Source organism: Etheostoma cragini, chromosome 10, assembly GCF_013103735.1.
Source record: "Etheostoma cragini isolate CJK2018 chromosome 10, CSU_Ecrag_1.0, whole genome shotgun sequence".
NCBI lineage: Eukaryota > Metazoa > Chordata > Actinopteri > Perciformes > Percidae > Etheostoma > Etheostoma cragini.
The window spans coordinates 14,723,511-14,738,036 of NC_048416.1; the positions used below are offsets into that span (position 1 = coordinate 14,723,511).

Sequence of the window (14,526 nt, forward strand, 5' to 3'; positions counted from 1 at the left end):
AAGGGCTTCAAATGTCATCAATGGGATAGTTATCCAGAGTTAGACTTCCTGTAATGAGAACCCATTTTTAACATCACACCATTTCTAATTTGTGTTTTTTGTTCTTATGCAAAGTTCTCAGAATTGTGGATACGCTAGAATTCTGTATAAAGGGCTCAGGGGACTTTACCTATTTTAAGTTTCGAAAAGAAATACTGTGATTTGTATTCAATAACAATAAGGCTGTAGTTAAATTTCTTTGCAGAATAAGGTTTTGCATGCAAAATTAACTTTAAATGTAAGGCAGTGCTATAGTATGCTTAACACCACCTAGACCAGCTACAACATTACACAAGTGGCAACTGAAGAAGAACTTACTTTTTGAAAACTTCTGTTTCATTTAATTCATATCAGTCTAATAAAGGTTAACGATCAAAACAACTACACAACACAGATATTTTACAGGTAAAACCTTCACTTAGTTTATAGCAGTGCAATTGAGATAATTATTTACACTTTGCATTCCGGGTAAACAGAAAAAGTTTAGAATTGTAACAAGAAGCTAATCAAGGTTAAACGTCAACATAAAGCCCAGAAATGGTTGTTTGTGATCTAAAGAAATAAATTTGGAGGCAACTGAAGGAAAGAATAGAGGAGGACATTGGCAGAGCAACAAAACAACACCACCTTATTATTATTGTGCTTTCCTCAAACTCGGTAATGTCTCGGTTTCTTGGTGGACAACGGAACAAGACTTTTATTCAAAATGTACCTCAGAAAGTCTGGCATCCCAAAATGTGCCCGACAGTGGCCAGCTGCTTCAAAAAAAAGAAAAAGGAATATTAGTTGAAACCAGGAAAAGCATTTAGACTATCTTTAGTCTCAGCTATGGGGTGAATAGGCTACTTCCCCATGAAGATTTCAGAGTTGTGCAATGTTGACAGATACTGTGGGAAATGTTCCAGAGGAACTGCGGATTGGACATTTTCCAATCAAAAATTGGGAAGTGAGGAGAAGAACTTAAACACAGCCCAGTGAGATACAACAAAGAAAAAAATAGTTTAAAAATATCTTGCAACATAGTAATCTTATAATATATAAACAACTTTACATTCTGGAGTTGCAAGTGTAAAGCTTCATTCAAAGCCGCTGGAGTTTTTCAGTGATTTCATTTGCAACTTTTGCATTGATTGTCTCATTTGCACACAAAAAAACACATATATGAAATATATTGTTGCACTACTAACTACTCTACAACATTCTAGCGAAAATAAAGATAATTCTTGATTTACATAATGATATATACATTATTAGACATCCCACTTGTATCTCATTCACATGCAAGCCCATTTGAAATGTCACACAAATCTGCAGACTGTATCTCTCACATAGCTTATTTGTTATTCTAAATTCTTGAAACAGTTGAAGGTGTACGCTGACTGCTACATATAGACCTCTGTAAAGCTTGCATCAAGAATAAAAATTACATTTTGCCACCCAAAGACAAAAGAGAAAAGCTTTCACATTGTCAGACATGAAACATTGTTCATCTGGTCCATAATGGATCCACAGATTTCCCTGCTCGGTTATTCCTGCTCCTAAATCACATGGAACACTGCTTAATTAATGAGATTGAAGTGGAACAATCACATGTTGCCACCAACTGGCAGATGCTTGAAGTGTGTCACAACCAATTCAGCCATGTCCAAAGCACAGATCGATTAAGCATGTTAAAAACAAAAATCCTTGCACTGTTTAGATGTTCAATTGAGGTGTTACTCAGAGAATAAAACCTAACCTGTCTAGAGCACCTACAGATGAGTAGCTCACATAGCTGCTGTTGTTGTTGCTGTTGTTGTTGTTGTTGTTGTTAATCTAGTGTTTGTGGCTTTTGGGTTGCTTTTATTGCTGAGAATTGCAATAAAATTATGAAAAGGAAGTGAACCTGCTGACAAAAGTGACTGAAACCTCTACAGAAACAAAAGACATTTATCGTCATGGGGCAGTGTACAATACATAGTAAATAACACTCAACAGATTATCCTTTGGATAATTAATTATACCTCAAAGAGCTACACAGAAGGAGCAGCCTGTGAGGGAGAAATGTTTAGGAAAAGCTTTGGATGCTTGAGCAGTTTGTTGACGTGTTCCATCCATTTATGTCTGCAGTCGGTGTTGGACGTGGCAATTTCTAGTCATAATCTGCAAAGAAGCAAGTCACATGCTTGCCACAGCTGCTTGTCTGTCTGGCGAGACGGAACAACAGGCAAAAAAATAGCTGTGAAGGCAACTCTCTGCGACTGTCTGGCAGTTTAGAACAAGCTGTGTTACTCTCTGGCGACGAACTACAGCTGATCCCACTTTCCTGACGCTTGTTGACGAGTGATTGATTTACTGATTGTTTGGCGGTTAGGGCTTTCAACAAAACTGGTAGTTGTTGGTCTTCATCAGAGGCTGCTCCTCTTCCTCGTGGTCACAAGACCGGTCACAGGGGCCGTCGCAACACTCAGGCTCGTCACACACTTCACCCTCTGTGACCTCCTGCTGCACATTCTGGTAGATTAGCTGTGGAGAGGCAGCATTAAGATGGTGAGACTTGAGAAGAAAGGCAAATCTTGGCTTCATCTGAACATTATGGTGTGATAATAGAATGTATTCTTGCATTAAACAATATGTATATAGTTCAAAGAAAGTGTGTATACCCCTTGGGAACAGCACCCAAATTAGATTTAATCAGTTTTTTTTGTAGGGGTAATTGAAAATAAAAATGGAGGGACTCCTGAGGAAATAGGGCTGAAGCAACACGTTTTGGTTTCATGGATAGTTTTGGGCAAAGTCAGATTGTAGTCAGGAAACTCTGCGTCACACTTACTCACCAGTTCCTGCTCAGGTTGGTCCCTGAGGAGTCTTTCTATCATCTGAGTGATCTTGCTAAATGTTGGACGCTCTGTAGGCTCCAGATTCCAGCACATCTTCATGATCATGTAGCTGAAACAGAAGTGAACCATACAAAACAGATTTTTTTTTTCCAGTTCCAATTGATGGTAGAAACCTTAAGAGGGTTTTTATATCATAAACTGTGTTCTTGATTTTTACTTCTCAAACTGTGTAGCGTAAAAATCTGGAAACTGTACAAAGACAAATAAGACAAATGAGAAGAGGCTTGGAGGTGGTGACGCAGTTTGATAAGAGAGACTCGTTCATAAGAAGCCCTGACCCTCCAGTCTCATTTTGCTGCCGTGAAATAGCAGTTACTTGGCTTCCTAGCTTTGAGATCATGTGGCTAACAGGCAGAACTGAGGCCTTATACACAGCAGAACACCAGATGATTAGGCCCTGACTCAGATTCAGTCGCCTCTGTTTCCACAGTTATTCCGGGTAGTGTGACAGCCATGCCAAATCTGCACATACAGATGTTAGAGTCCTCTGAGATACTGGGAAAAACACTCTTTTATTTTTTCCTTTATGGAATTTAGGGTTAATATGTTTGGGGTTAGATAACCCAAAGCAAGTAAAATAAAAACAGGAATAATGGAAGTACTTCATGAGGTTACCTCATGTGTCAGTTAATTAAGATGTTAGATAGAGCGGAAGACTGGCAAAGAAATAAGGGATCTTTGTTCCGTCGCAATGATCATCGTGATGATCAAGCACACTATTTCCAACGTTGAAGTCAACTTGCGATCAACTGTTTTTTATAAATCAGTCATCGTTAAAACGTATATCAAATCTACCACCGTTCCTGTCTGAAAAGCTGAGTGCTAACATTTTACCAGCTGATAAAAAAGCAACTCAATTGTAAAAACCCAGCTGATAGTCACTTGATACTCCAGCAAGACTCAACTGATAATCAGGTGACAGTCGTAACATTGGCTGGACAAAGGAAAGTGTGAAAAAGGGGGCAAGGATCCATCTGTGTGAACCAGACTTTATGTTTCCTCAAGGTTTGGGCTTACATCTCAGCTGGGGCAAAGTTTGGTTGGCACATCTGATAGCCGCGCTTAACCATCTTGTAGAACCTGGAGTCCACAGCCACACTGGGGTAGGGGCTCTTGCCTAAAAGAAATGAATACACTTTAAGTTTAGTAAGCAAGTCATGAAATAAATAAGTGTGACTGTAGGGTACATGTGTACTGTATGCATGTGTTCTGACCCAAAGAGAAGATCTCCCACAGGAGGATGCCATAGGACCAGACGTCACTCTGGACCGTGTACACACAGTCAAAGATGCTCTCAGGAGCCATCCACTTCACTGGCAGACGGGCCTTTACACACAATGTAAAAAGCACAAGTGTTTTTTTTAATATAGTCTTTAACCATACATACTGTATATGTACGTAATATGAAGTACACGTTAGCTCTATTCTACTAAAGGGCTTACGTTGCCCTTCACCACGTAGTTGGAGTCGTTCATGATGTCCCGTGCCAGGCCAAAGTCACAGATCTTGGCCACTCTGCGGTCAGTCAAGAGGACATTTCTAGCAGCCACGTCTCTGTGAATGCACTAAACACATACATTCACACACACACACACAGACACACACACATAATTTTTCTTGGTTGTAGTCTCACACAAAAAAAAAAAAAGGATCACTTAACAGTGCATTTCAATGTAGGATAAAGAATTATGATCAAAGACATAGTCAAACTGCAATGATGAGTAAGTATGAAGAATGTAATGGGAAATACCCCTGCTAGCCACCTCACTTTATAGGATTTCACACTTTAATTCGTAGTATTCTATAAAAAGCAATACTTTTTCATGGAAATTTGGTTGCATTTTTTCTAAAATCCAGTGGGGATTTTGTTTGTTGTGTGGGTAATTCCCACTCTCTAGTTGCAACACAGCAGCTGCTGCTGTAAATTATCACAGTAATGTTTTCTGTTTGAGATGTGTGTTCACTGAGATCCTTTTGTGGTAAAATTACTCACGTTTTTGGCGGCCAGAAAGTCAAGGCCCTGAGCAACTTGAAAAGAAAACCTCAGCAAGTCGTCAATGTTTAGCGGCCAGTCACCAGCCTCCTCACACACACAGTCTGTGGCAAGAATAAGACAGCAGGAATGATGTGAGTCACACCCAGGCTCAGGAAGTAAAAAGACTGATGCTTCTTATTAGCATTCTGCTGCATACTTGATGCACTTGTTTAATTATATCCACCAATACACAAAATATATTTTTAACTCTTTTACATTGCAAGACAGAGCATGGCCTTGGTGGAGGTCTGTGCTTTTTTGAGTGCCCTTTTAGCTTAAACAAGATTTGGAAAAGAAAGCTTTGTACCTGGAGATGATTCAATATTCAACACCTGGCTGGGTCTCATCTCTAAGTAACTACTTGAAGATGTACTGGAGATCCCACTGTCACTGTTGGATGGAGAAGAAAGGCAGAAGACAAGAGAAGATAGCCAGAGTGGGACATCAGATTGAATGTTTTTTTTTCTCACAAATCCGGCCTCATCAGACTGCACGTCTGGTGACATACCTTCGAAGGAACTGTTTCTGACTACAGATGTTCTTGTAGTCACTAGAGTCCTCTATGACATTTGGAACGTTCATAACAAAGTTCTCAAATGTTTCAGCCTTCTGGCGAAGGAAGTTCAGGAGGTCACCGAGGCTGCAGTACTCCGTGATCACAAGGACTGGTCCTGATGAGGGGATAAACCATGTTATGACCCTCTCGAAAACGAAAATGCAATTTGCTTTTAGTAGGTTTGTTCTATGTTCAATGTTCTAATTTCATCCAGCATTGTACTGAATGGATGGATATGAATGGGAAGGATGCTGTCTGACCTCCATAAGTGCAGGCTCCCAGTAGATTAACAATGTTCTGGTGGTGTCCCAGGTGGCTCAGGATCTTCAGTTCAGACATCAGAGCTTCCCTCTCATCCGAATGGGCACTGGCTGTAGAAAAAACAACATCCTTCTATGTGGTCATGCACAACAAATCATTTAGGATTTCACTACATCCTCTCGCTCACGTTAAAAAAAAACAATCTCTTTGTTCAATCCAAGGTCTTAACAGCGGCTCACCTTTTAACATTTTCACAGCTACACGCACCGCATTGTCTTCCTTTCCCAGACCATAGGCTGTTGCCTCAACAACTTTTCCAAAAGCTCCCGCACCCAGGATCTTTCCTGATTGGACAATAAACAACAATAAGAAGGCATTTTGAGTATAACTCAAACCAGGGCTGTTATTCACAGTCAAATTTCAGATTCTCTTTTGGATTCTATTACGTTCATATTCACTATTATGTTCCCTTCCTAACGAGCACTGAACAATTGTTTCAAAACATGAGTTCATTTGAGTCAATTTAGGATAACACAAAAACTATGTCACTTTGCACATACAAGGTATTATTTTTATCCTGTGTACATTATTGTAGAAGCTTAATATCTGTACTGTCAGAGTTTTGCTTTTGCACTGTATGTTGAGGCCACGTCTAAGACGATTTGTGTGAGTCTGAATCTGAAGGGTGCAGACCTAGCTTCAGTTTGTCTCTCGGGAACTCCCACTTCTCATTGTAAGGCAGCTGAGTGGGGTCAATGAAGGTGTAGTTGTTCCCATCTCTTGCCTCAATAATCTGCCAGCGGATCTCATACCTGGGTTTCTGAAGATGAAAATAGGAGCAAATAGTAGAAATGACAACAACAAAAACACTGCAGCAAAGTATGAATACATGTCTAAACAATACACCTGATGCACTGTAAACCCAGATTTATTTGTAATAAGTTATTCATTCACGTTTTGTTAAAAAATGAAATTGATTTCTAAACACATTACTTGTTTGTAATAATCGGCTTAAGTATGAAGTGCACACATCATATTAAGCAGAGAGGATGTTACGTTTATGTACGGGAGGGGCAGGGTCATTTGAACTGTTTGGCGCTAAAGCGACACAAAGGGTCATGGGAAACTAAAGTGTCCTGAATGATTTCTGTCCTAGATAAAGTCTGTTTTAATACTGCTCTGTTTATGTTTTGGGTGCGCATTTAATTTATCTGGGATTTAGTTTTGAAAGGGGGGGGCATGTGTGCATGAGAGCATTGGGGGGGGGGGGGCAGATGGGGTCTCGGCAGTAAAAATTAAATTGGTCACACCCTGGAAACCTGTCTTCTACCGGATGGTCGTTGGTTGGGGGGGGGGGGTTACTCAAACCTACAAAACCTAGACACCCGCTTGAATACATTAGACTTGAGCGGTTGCACGGTTACATTTGGCCTCGTTCAGTAGCGTGGTGCGCTTTCTCCAATCTATATTCATCAATTATATTAATATGACTCTCCAACAATTCTTTGGGTCCAATCTTGCTGCTCAAGGTAGCCTATTTCCTGATTGATTCCACCACGTCTCCAGTGGAGACGCTAATTAGGGAGAAAAACCAGGAGTGAGTCGGTTCTTTGACGTATGCCACATAATTCTCTCGGTTCAGTGAAAAAGCTCGGGTTAATTAAACGGCTCTTCGGTCAGTTCGTCAACACTAATGTTTCAACAAAACTCCAGAAAAGAATAACTTACTTTTACTAATGACTTTGTTTTAGTAATGACTAGTGATGTAAACTTGAATTGTCTACTGCATCAACCCACCATTCTGTGGTAATAAACTGACCGGTTAAGTTTCAACTTGTGTAAAAAATGAACTGCTTAAGGCAACAGGTTTCCACACAAATTTCTATTAAAGCCAACTAATTTGGGATAACAGTGTGTATGTGTTGGTGGTCAAGGATGTAAGTACACCTTACCTGCTTGTATTTGTACAACAGAAAAACCAGTAGCAAAAGGAGGATGGCCAGAATGCCGGCTGCTCCAGTCAAGGTGGAAGTGAAAAGTTTGTCTGCGAAATCAGAGAAACACAAATATAAATTCATGATTTAACTCACACTCTAATATCTCTCTGAGGATTTTGCACACTGTTCGCATGTGTGTAGTTTTATGAAATGTTGACTTACACAGAAAAACACAATAGATATATGCAGTTGTAAAACAACAACAAAGGGACAGAGGTGTACTGGTTTCAAAACTACTTAAAGTAAACGAGTAAAAGTAATGTAATGGGAAAAAACTGCCATTAAGAACAAAAGCTTAGGCCGCACCACATGGGCCTATAGTGCACCAAGCCCCCCCCCCCCCCTCGCTAAAAAACAAAAAAAAACACAAAAAATATTTTTCTAAAGGCCATAATGACTGTATGGTTACATTAAAATGTTAATGCTGAAAAAATTGGGATGCACCTTTCAGCTGCATTTATACCCTTCAAAAATAAACAATTTTAGTAAAATGCAAATACATTAAAGAACCATATATGTGTACTACTGAGCATTAAAATGTGTTTAATGGAGCCTTTATGTTTTTTAGTGGTGCAAAAAAACACAAACTTCAGAGGGATATTATCAATAGCCTTTATTGAAATGTAAATGTACATCCAAGCTTAGCTGCAGGAATCTGGGAGGGCAGCAGATTCAATCTATCCTGATGGCGCGATTTATCTGGATAGGTTTTTTTTTAACGATGACAAGCCGGAATATACATATAGAATGAAAACAGGCCAAACTGAAATAAAAGTAACGAGGCTATTTTTAAAATGTAAGGAATAGAAAGTACAGATAATTGCAAGAAAATGTAAGGAATAGAAGTAATAAGTCAGCTGTAAAATAATTACTCCAGTAAAGTATAGATACCCAAAACTTCTACTTAGTAAGGTAACAAAGTATTTGTACTTTGTAACCTGACACCTCTGCGAAGGGATCGGCTGAAGATGACTACACAACTTCCCAAACATTGGATTTAGTTTGAGCAACATATAACTGTACAACAGTAAATTGAGAAGTACACGTGTGATCACATCGTGAAAGACATAATGATGACCCTGATAATGAAATTATCCGATACTCACCAGAAACGTCCATGGCAAAAGTGTCGCTGCTGACGCCGACAAGGTTGAAGGCCACACACTCGACTGTCATCCTCCGGCTGGACGGCCTCACGGTGAGGACGCTCTCCACCTCCACGGCCCCGTACTCCTCCCTCTGCACCTCCACTGTGGGTGCCTGGAGCGGGATCGCCAGCTGCATCCCTGTGGTGTTTTCATTGCAGCTGCCTCATTGCAAAACATACACAGTCAGACAAAGGCCCCACTGTTGGGTGAAAGAATCAGCTAAACGGCTTCAAGTTGAAGCAGATCACAGCCGATGTGATGACCTTTCTTCTGACTTCTGTTCCCTGTGCAGTGATACTTACGTAGGCCGAATATCAAAACACTGGTACCAGATGATTCTGGGAGCAGGATAGCCAAATGAGGTGCAAGTGAGTGTGGTTATGTTTTCCCATCTGACCACAGCAACAGGTTTCTCTGCCAGTGAGGAGAAAACGAATTTAACAAAAGACCAACAGCGAGCATCAGATTGGACCGAAACAGGTATTTTCCTTTTACCTAAGAGAACTTAGACATGCAACAGCGACTTGAACGTGTTTACTGATTTGATTTGTGTTTACTATGTCACTTACGATACATTTGAACTTGGAATGTGATAGATGCATTGGCCAATTCGCTCTTGGCATAGAAGGTGTATTGCCCCTGCTCCTGTGCATTCATTCTCTTCAACTGCAGAGTGGCATGATATCTAAAAAAAAAAAAAGAGAAAAAAAGGATCTTTAAACTAAGAAAAAGAGGAATACGAAGTGACTAATTCTGCAAATTGAGTGCAGACAGTTCCGATGTATCATCGCCAAGTACGTCAAGAAGTTAAAAAGAGAACACCACTCTTCCCTCTAGCATAATCGGAGGATTTATAATGACCTCTGAGTTCCCTGTGAAATTCACCTGAAATGCACCGACAGCCTTTTCAAATCCAGAGTAGCTTCCCCCTATGATAATACTTTTGATTGTTTTTTTACATATTTGAACTGTCTTTAACATCTTGAAACAATGAAATAGACATGGTGTTGTACCTGTTGTTGTATCTGATGAGCTTGTGCTCCTGTGTGGATGTGTTGGGAGATGTTGGGGTGTGCCATCTGTGCTCTGTAATGTGTGGGTACGCTTCTATCAGCACGGTGAGCTCCAAATCTTCTCCCTCGTTCACCTCCACTGAAAGACCCTGGTGGGCCAGTTTAGGGGACAGCTGGGGCAGCAGCCTGATGTAGGCCTTGTCTGTTTTGAAGAATCCCATTATTTTACCGGTTGATGTTGTTTCACACTTTTCAATATTAGACATAGCAGCAGGAGTGATTGTTTTTGTGGCTTACCTACAACCAGCAGGTATGTCGTCGAACTGTTCACCCCTGCTTCATTAGTGCCAGTGCAGGAAATGTTTCCTGTGTCTGCAAGGTCTGCCGCATGGATGGTCAGTATGCTCTGTATGTCCAGGCGATTTTCTCCACTGGAGCGTACCTTCTCCTCGATCGTTGGTTTCTTAAGACAAAATAAGAAATAGTTCAATTTAGGATTACTGCAACAATCAAGAACACTAGAAGGAATGCCTCAGACTGACCGACTTGGTGGCGTATGTCCAAGTGACATTGTAGTTGAAGTTGGGGTTGTGTGTTGTGCAGCGAATCTTGAGTTCCTCTCCAACAATGCGCACATATTCATCAGTCTCTAAGAGGACATATGGAGGGGAACGAAGCTCTAGAGAAAGAGAAAATCACATATGAGCATCGGACTTGATGCATGTGTCACTCTCAATGACTATGACAGCTTTGGGTGACCATTCCCAACAACCAAAGGGGGCCTCACTCTCAATGACGTTGATGGAAAAGGCTTTGGAGGTCCTCTCCCCTCCGCTGACTTTGGCTGTGCAGACGTAGTCAGCATTAAAGCGGGGGTGAAGCTTTTTGATAAGAATACCACGGTGACGGTAAACTGTGTAGTTCATCCCCGGCGGCACGGAAGTGCCGTTGTCCATGCGCAGGCCCAGGTCGGTGGCTGCTGGGTCGGTCAGCAGGCAGGGCAGAAGATAGTCCTCACCTTCCTTCCGCACCACACGCAGGGATGTGCTGCTGGTCCAGAACACACGGTTTGGATCTGGTAAGCAAAAAAAGGGACCATAAAGTGAGATTTATACTGAGGGAATCTAATAAACAATCAGGGAAAAGTATAACCAACCAAGCACTTACAACTTATAAAATTAGGAAGATTTTCCTACTGTTCTCTTCTCACCTTTTACGTACACATGCACTGAGGAGGTCAGTTGCTGTGACCCAACAGTGTAAAAACACGTGTATGTTCCAGTGAACTCTGCAGAGGGACGTTCCACTTTCAAGGTGCGGACGTTTCCGTTGCCCTTGGACACGAAGCGTCGGTGTTTGGCTAGCCTTGTTTGCCAGTTTACAGGCCTGTCGCCCTCACACCTCAGATCCAGAGGGGTCCCTGGTCTGACCACCACCTCCGAACTCTCCACCACCTTAGAGTTGAACTTGATCACTGGACGCCTCCATTCTGCTGAGAAAGAATCAAAAGTATGAATGTGTTTGTTGACCTTTTGAGCAATGAAAACAAAGTGAGAAAAAACGTAATCAAAAACTATTTCTTGTTGAAGTGATTTTTGCTCTATTGTGTTTCCTTCTTGATTAAGATTTTTTAAAAACTGAGAATCCCTGGAGTTGTCTCGCCTGTGCTATGATTCAGATCTATTTAAGAAACAATCTCTCAGATGCAGGAAACAGATTGAAGACTTGGATCCTAATGGCATCACTCAATCCTTCTCACTTCTGCTTTTTACAGTGTTGCTATCTCGACACTGGAGACATAAAAACATGTCAATATGAAAAGCTTTATCTGTTACTGTTGTAGTTTTACTTAGGCCCTAATGTTTGACAACTAAAGCGACAGAAGACACACATTCAAGAATCTTAAGTATAGAGATAGGGAGTAATATTTCTCAGGCATCTTTAAAGAGAGCACAAAAAGACCCAACTCCTCAGGGAGTGATGGATCTTTTAATGATGAAGCACAATGCTCTCTTTGATGACTTTGTCGTGTATTTGGAAGTTTTTGTTAAAACAAGATTTTCCTTTGGGTTAAAAAACATCGGAGTGACTGACGTGTCTTTCCTGTTAACCTGACACTTTCTCTCATGACCGTCATGGCAGTTCTAGTGTTAAGTGTGCAGTCTACACTTTTGCTAAAGGTTATAAAAGTGTCCATGCGGGTTTTGTGTTTTGAAGCTGGAAGCAGAAGTGAGATTCCATGTTCAGCATTTTCTTCTATTCCCCACAACACACAAGATAATGTAGAGAACAAGCAATAAAAATGCAATCTGAAACCAAACGGCACTTTAGGTTTCAACCTCCTAAATGTGGGTGTTAGCAGTTGCCTTTGCCTCAAAGTTCCTGATCAATCACCTAAAATCTATTCATCCGACCACAAAGGACCCCATTCACACCTAATACATAAAGCTAGAAAGCTAATTCATAAACCACGAGTAATCCAAACAACAGATGTGTGGTTGTGCTCAAAAAGACAGGCGATAGCACCATTTGATGCTTGGGGGTGGGGGGGGCATTCTATACATACAGTACATATACTATACATGTGGTGTTCAGTGAACCAAAAATGGAAAAAGAGAAAGAAAGCATTTGTTAGTTTTGTCACCGTTTCTCAGCTCCTCTGCACTGACCATGAATTATTTCTATTTCATGAAATGTTTGGTGAAGTCATAATAGCGTAATACACGAGAAGTCATGTCTTTTGGGGGATTTTATAATAATTTGTCAGTTGTGGTGTATAGAAATATGTCTTTTAAAGAATATATCTTATTGCAATTGGATTTAATTCAAAACATTGATTTAATCCAAACCTTTTTACATACTGTCTATCTAAACTTTTTCATTTGCGCTGTTTTATTTCAGATTGTTTAAATCCAGTGTTACACTAAACTTTACATTAAACTGTAGTGGAACTACATTTTGCAGTAGCTTGCTAGTAGTTCATTCATATTTGCATAGTGATACATTACCTTGTTGCCGTTTCTAGTTTACTGCTGAAACTACGATTTTATGCCACAATTGGAAAGGATTTTTTAAATTATTGTATTTGACTTTCCCTCCTCTACTGTAATTGAGCCCCCTGACAAGCCCTGCAACCTTTTTCTTTCATCCTGACTGCTGTGAAGACGTGCCAGCAATGTGTTCATCAGGCAGCCACTTTAGTTCAGGACAGGTTTAGGTCTCAGGGGTTTTACCTGTGAAACATATTTGGCTATAGTTTTTAAAGTTTTAAATGTGAAAGCTAAACTTGAATTTATTAGGTGTCCATTTTTGAAACGTGTTCAGCGAAGTTGCTGCATGCTGTTTTAGAAGTTACCTGCCTCACTGAGTAATTCTGCTTGTTGCAATCCCCAACTTTAGTTTCTGGAAGGCAGGTGTCTGACTGAGGGAAAAACCAAAGCTGACATTCTTTGCAATTTTCCATGAATAGTGATGTTGATTCTTTTGGTTTTAGTGAACAAGTGAGTACTTTTTGCAAGAAACTCAATTGAGTGGCACTTATTTGCTGGCATGTGACTTTTTTGTGTGATATAATTTTGTATCACGTGTTCATTGTCAATTTAAGCATTTATTAAAGTAGTTTGAACTACTTATTCTAAGTAGCTTCAGTTAACCAAACTAGATTTCTCCCTAGGGTATTTGCTGTAGAGTAGTTCATCTTCTTTCAGTCTGAAAGAATTGGCAGCTTGCAAAGCTTTCAAAGTAGCGCTCCCAACACAGCTGTCAAAAAATCAGAAGAAAAGACACTAACTACAGTTGTAGATTTAGCAGGCAGTGTGTGTAGGCCCTTACCTGAAGCCGAGGCCACAATCCCCAACAGCAGAGCGAGGTAGAGCTGCATCCTGGATCAACTCCAAACCTGCAGTTTGAATCTTGAAGTTTGTGTGCTATGAACAGTCTTTTTTTGATCTGTGGTGTTGGAGAGAGAAATGAAAAAACAACCCTTGGAGTTTTGCTATCACTCATCCCCCCTCATCAACTTCTCTTTTCTAATGGTCAGAGCAGCTTTGCCTGCAAACGTGTCTGAGCAGAACACAAATACACTTACATCGAAATCACGACGAAAAAACTAAATGAAATACTTTGAGGACGCTTTTCGTGATTACAATTAGACACACTTTACCTCAAAACACAGCTAATGTGTTGTGCATTATGGAAGTATCACTCGTTTATTTCAAAAGTGCTCACCTTCGGGTCCCTGGGTGTAATGTGTCCAGCATTCAGAGATACACAAGAGCCCCTTCTTCCCCCTTCTGCTTGTTTACAGTCTCTTCACCACTGAAGTCACACAGCAAACATACAATCTTTCAGACAGCAAGTGGCGGTGGGTGGAGGGAACTGTGTGTGTGTGTGTGTGTGTGTGTGTGTGTGTGGGTGGCTCAGCATATCACGCTCAACAAATTAATGAGCCAGTTCCAATTTGTCACAGAAAGGCGCGATCCTCCCGAAACATCCATTGTGGTGAGACTAATCACCGCCAGCACTGCTTGAGCATGGCCACAAGGCTTTTCAAGTGTGGACTCATGGGAGAGGGAAGGAAAGTCAAAGGGCTCTTAGAA

General features: G+C 40.7%; 1 protein-coding gene across 2 annotated transcripts; it reads right to left on the reverse strand.

Annotated features, from left to right (window-relative positions):
- Positions 1–436: 436 nt before the first annotated feature.
- csf1ra (colony stimulating factor 1 receptor, a) lies at positions 437–14,288 on the reverse strand. Of its 2 annotated transcripts, none has more exons than XM_034882820.1 (22): positions 14,156–14,288; positions 13,760–13,876; positions 11,139–11,417; positions 10,716–11,003; positions 10,471–10,607; positions 10,226–10,391; positions 9,929–10,130; positions 9,485–9,600; positions 9,218–9,329; positions 8,874–9,073; positions 7,723–7,814; positions 6,464–6,590; positions 6,010–6,114; positions 5,770–5,880; positions 5,462–5,624; positions 5,261–5,343; positions 4,912–5,015; positions 4,361–4,483; positions 4,133–4,244; positions 3,936–4,035; positions 2,856–2,967; positions 437–2,544 (listed from the first exon to the last, which is right to left on the reverse strand). In XM_034882820.1, exons 2-22 carry the CDS (start codon positions 13,806–13,808, stop codon positions 2,398–2,400), a joined length of 2,928 nt encoding a protein of 975 aa, XP_034738711.1. In that variant the 5' UTR covers positions 13,809–13,876; positions 14,156–14,288; the 3' UTR covers positions 437–2,397. The 2 variants fall into 2 exon arrangements, with proteins under 2 accessions (XP_034738711.1, XP_034738710.1); XM_034882819.1 differs by having other exon boundaries at positions 11,139–11,420; positions 14,156–14,283.
- Between the last annotated feature and the right edge of the window lie 238 nt (positions 14,289–14,526).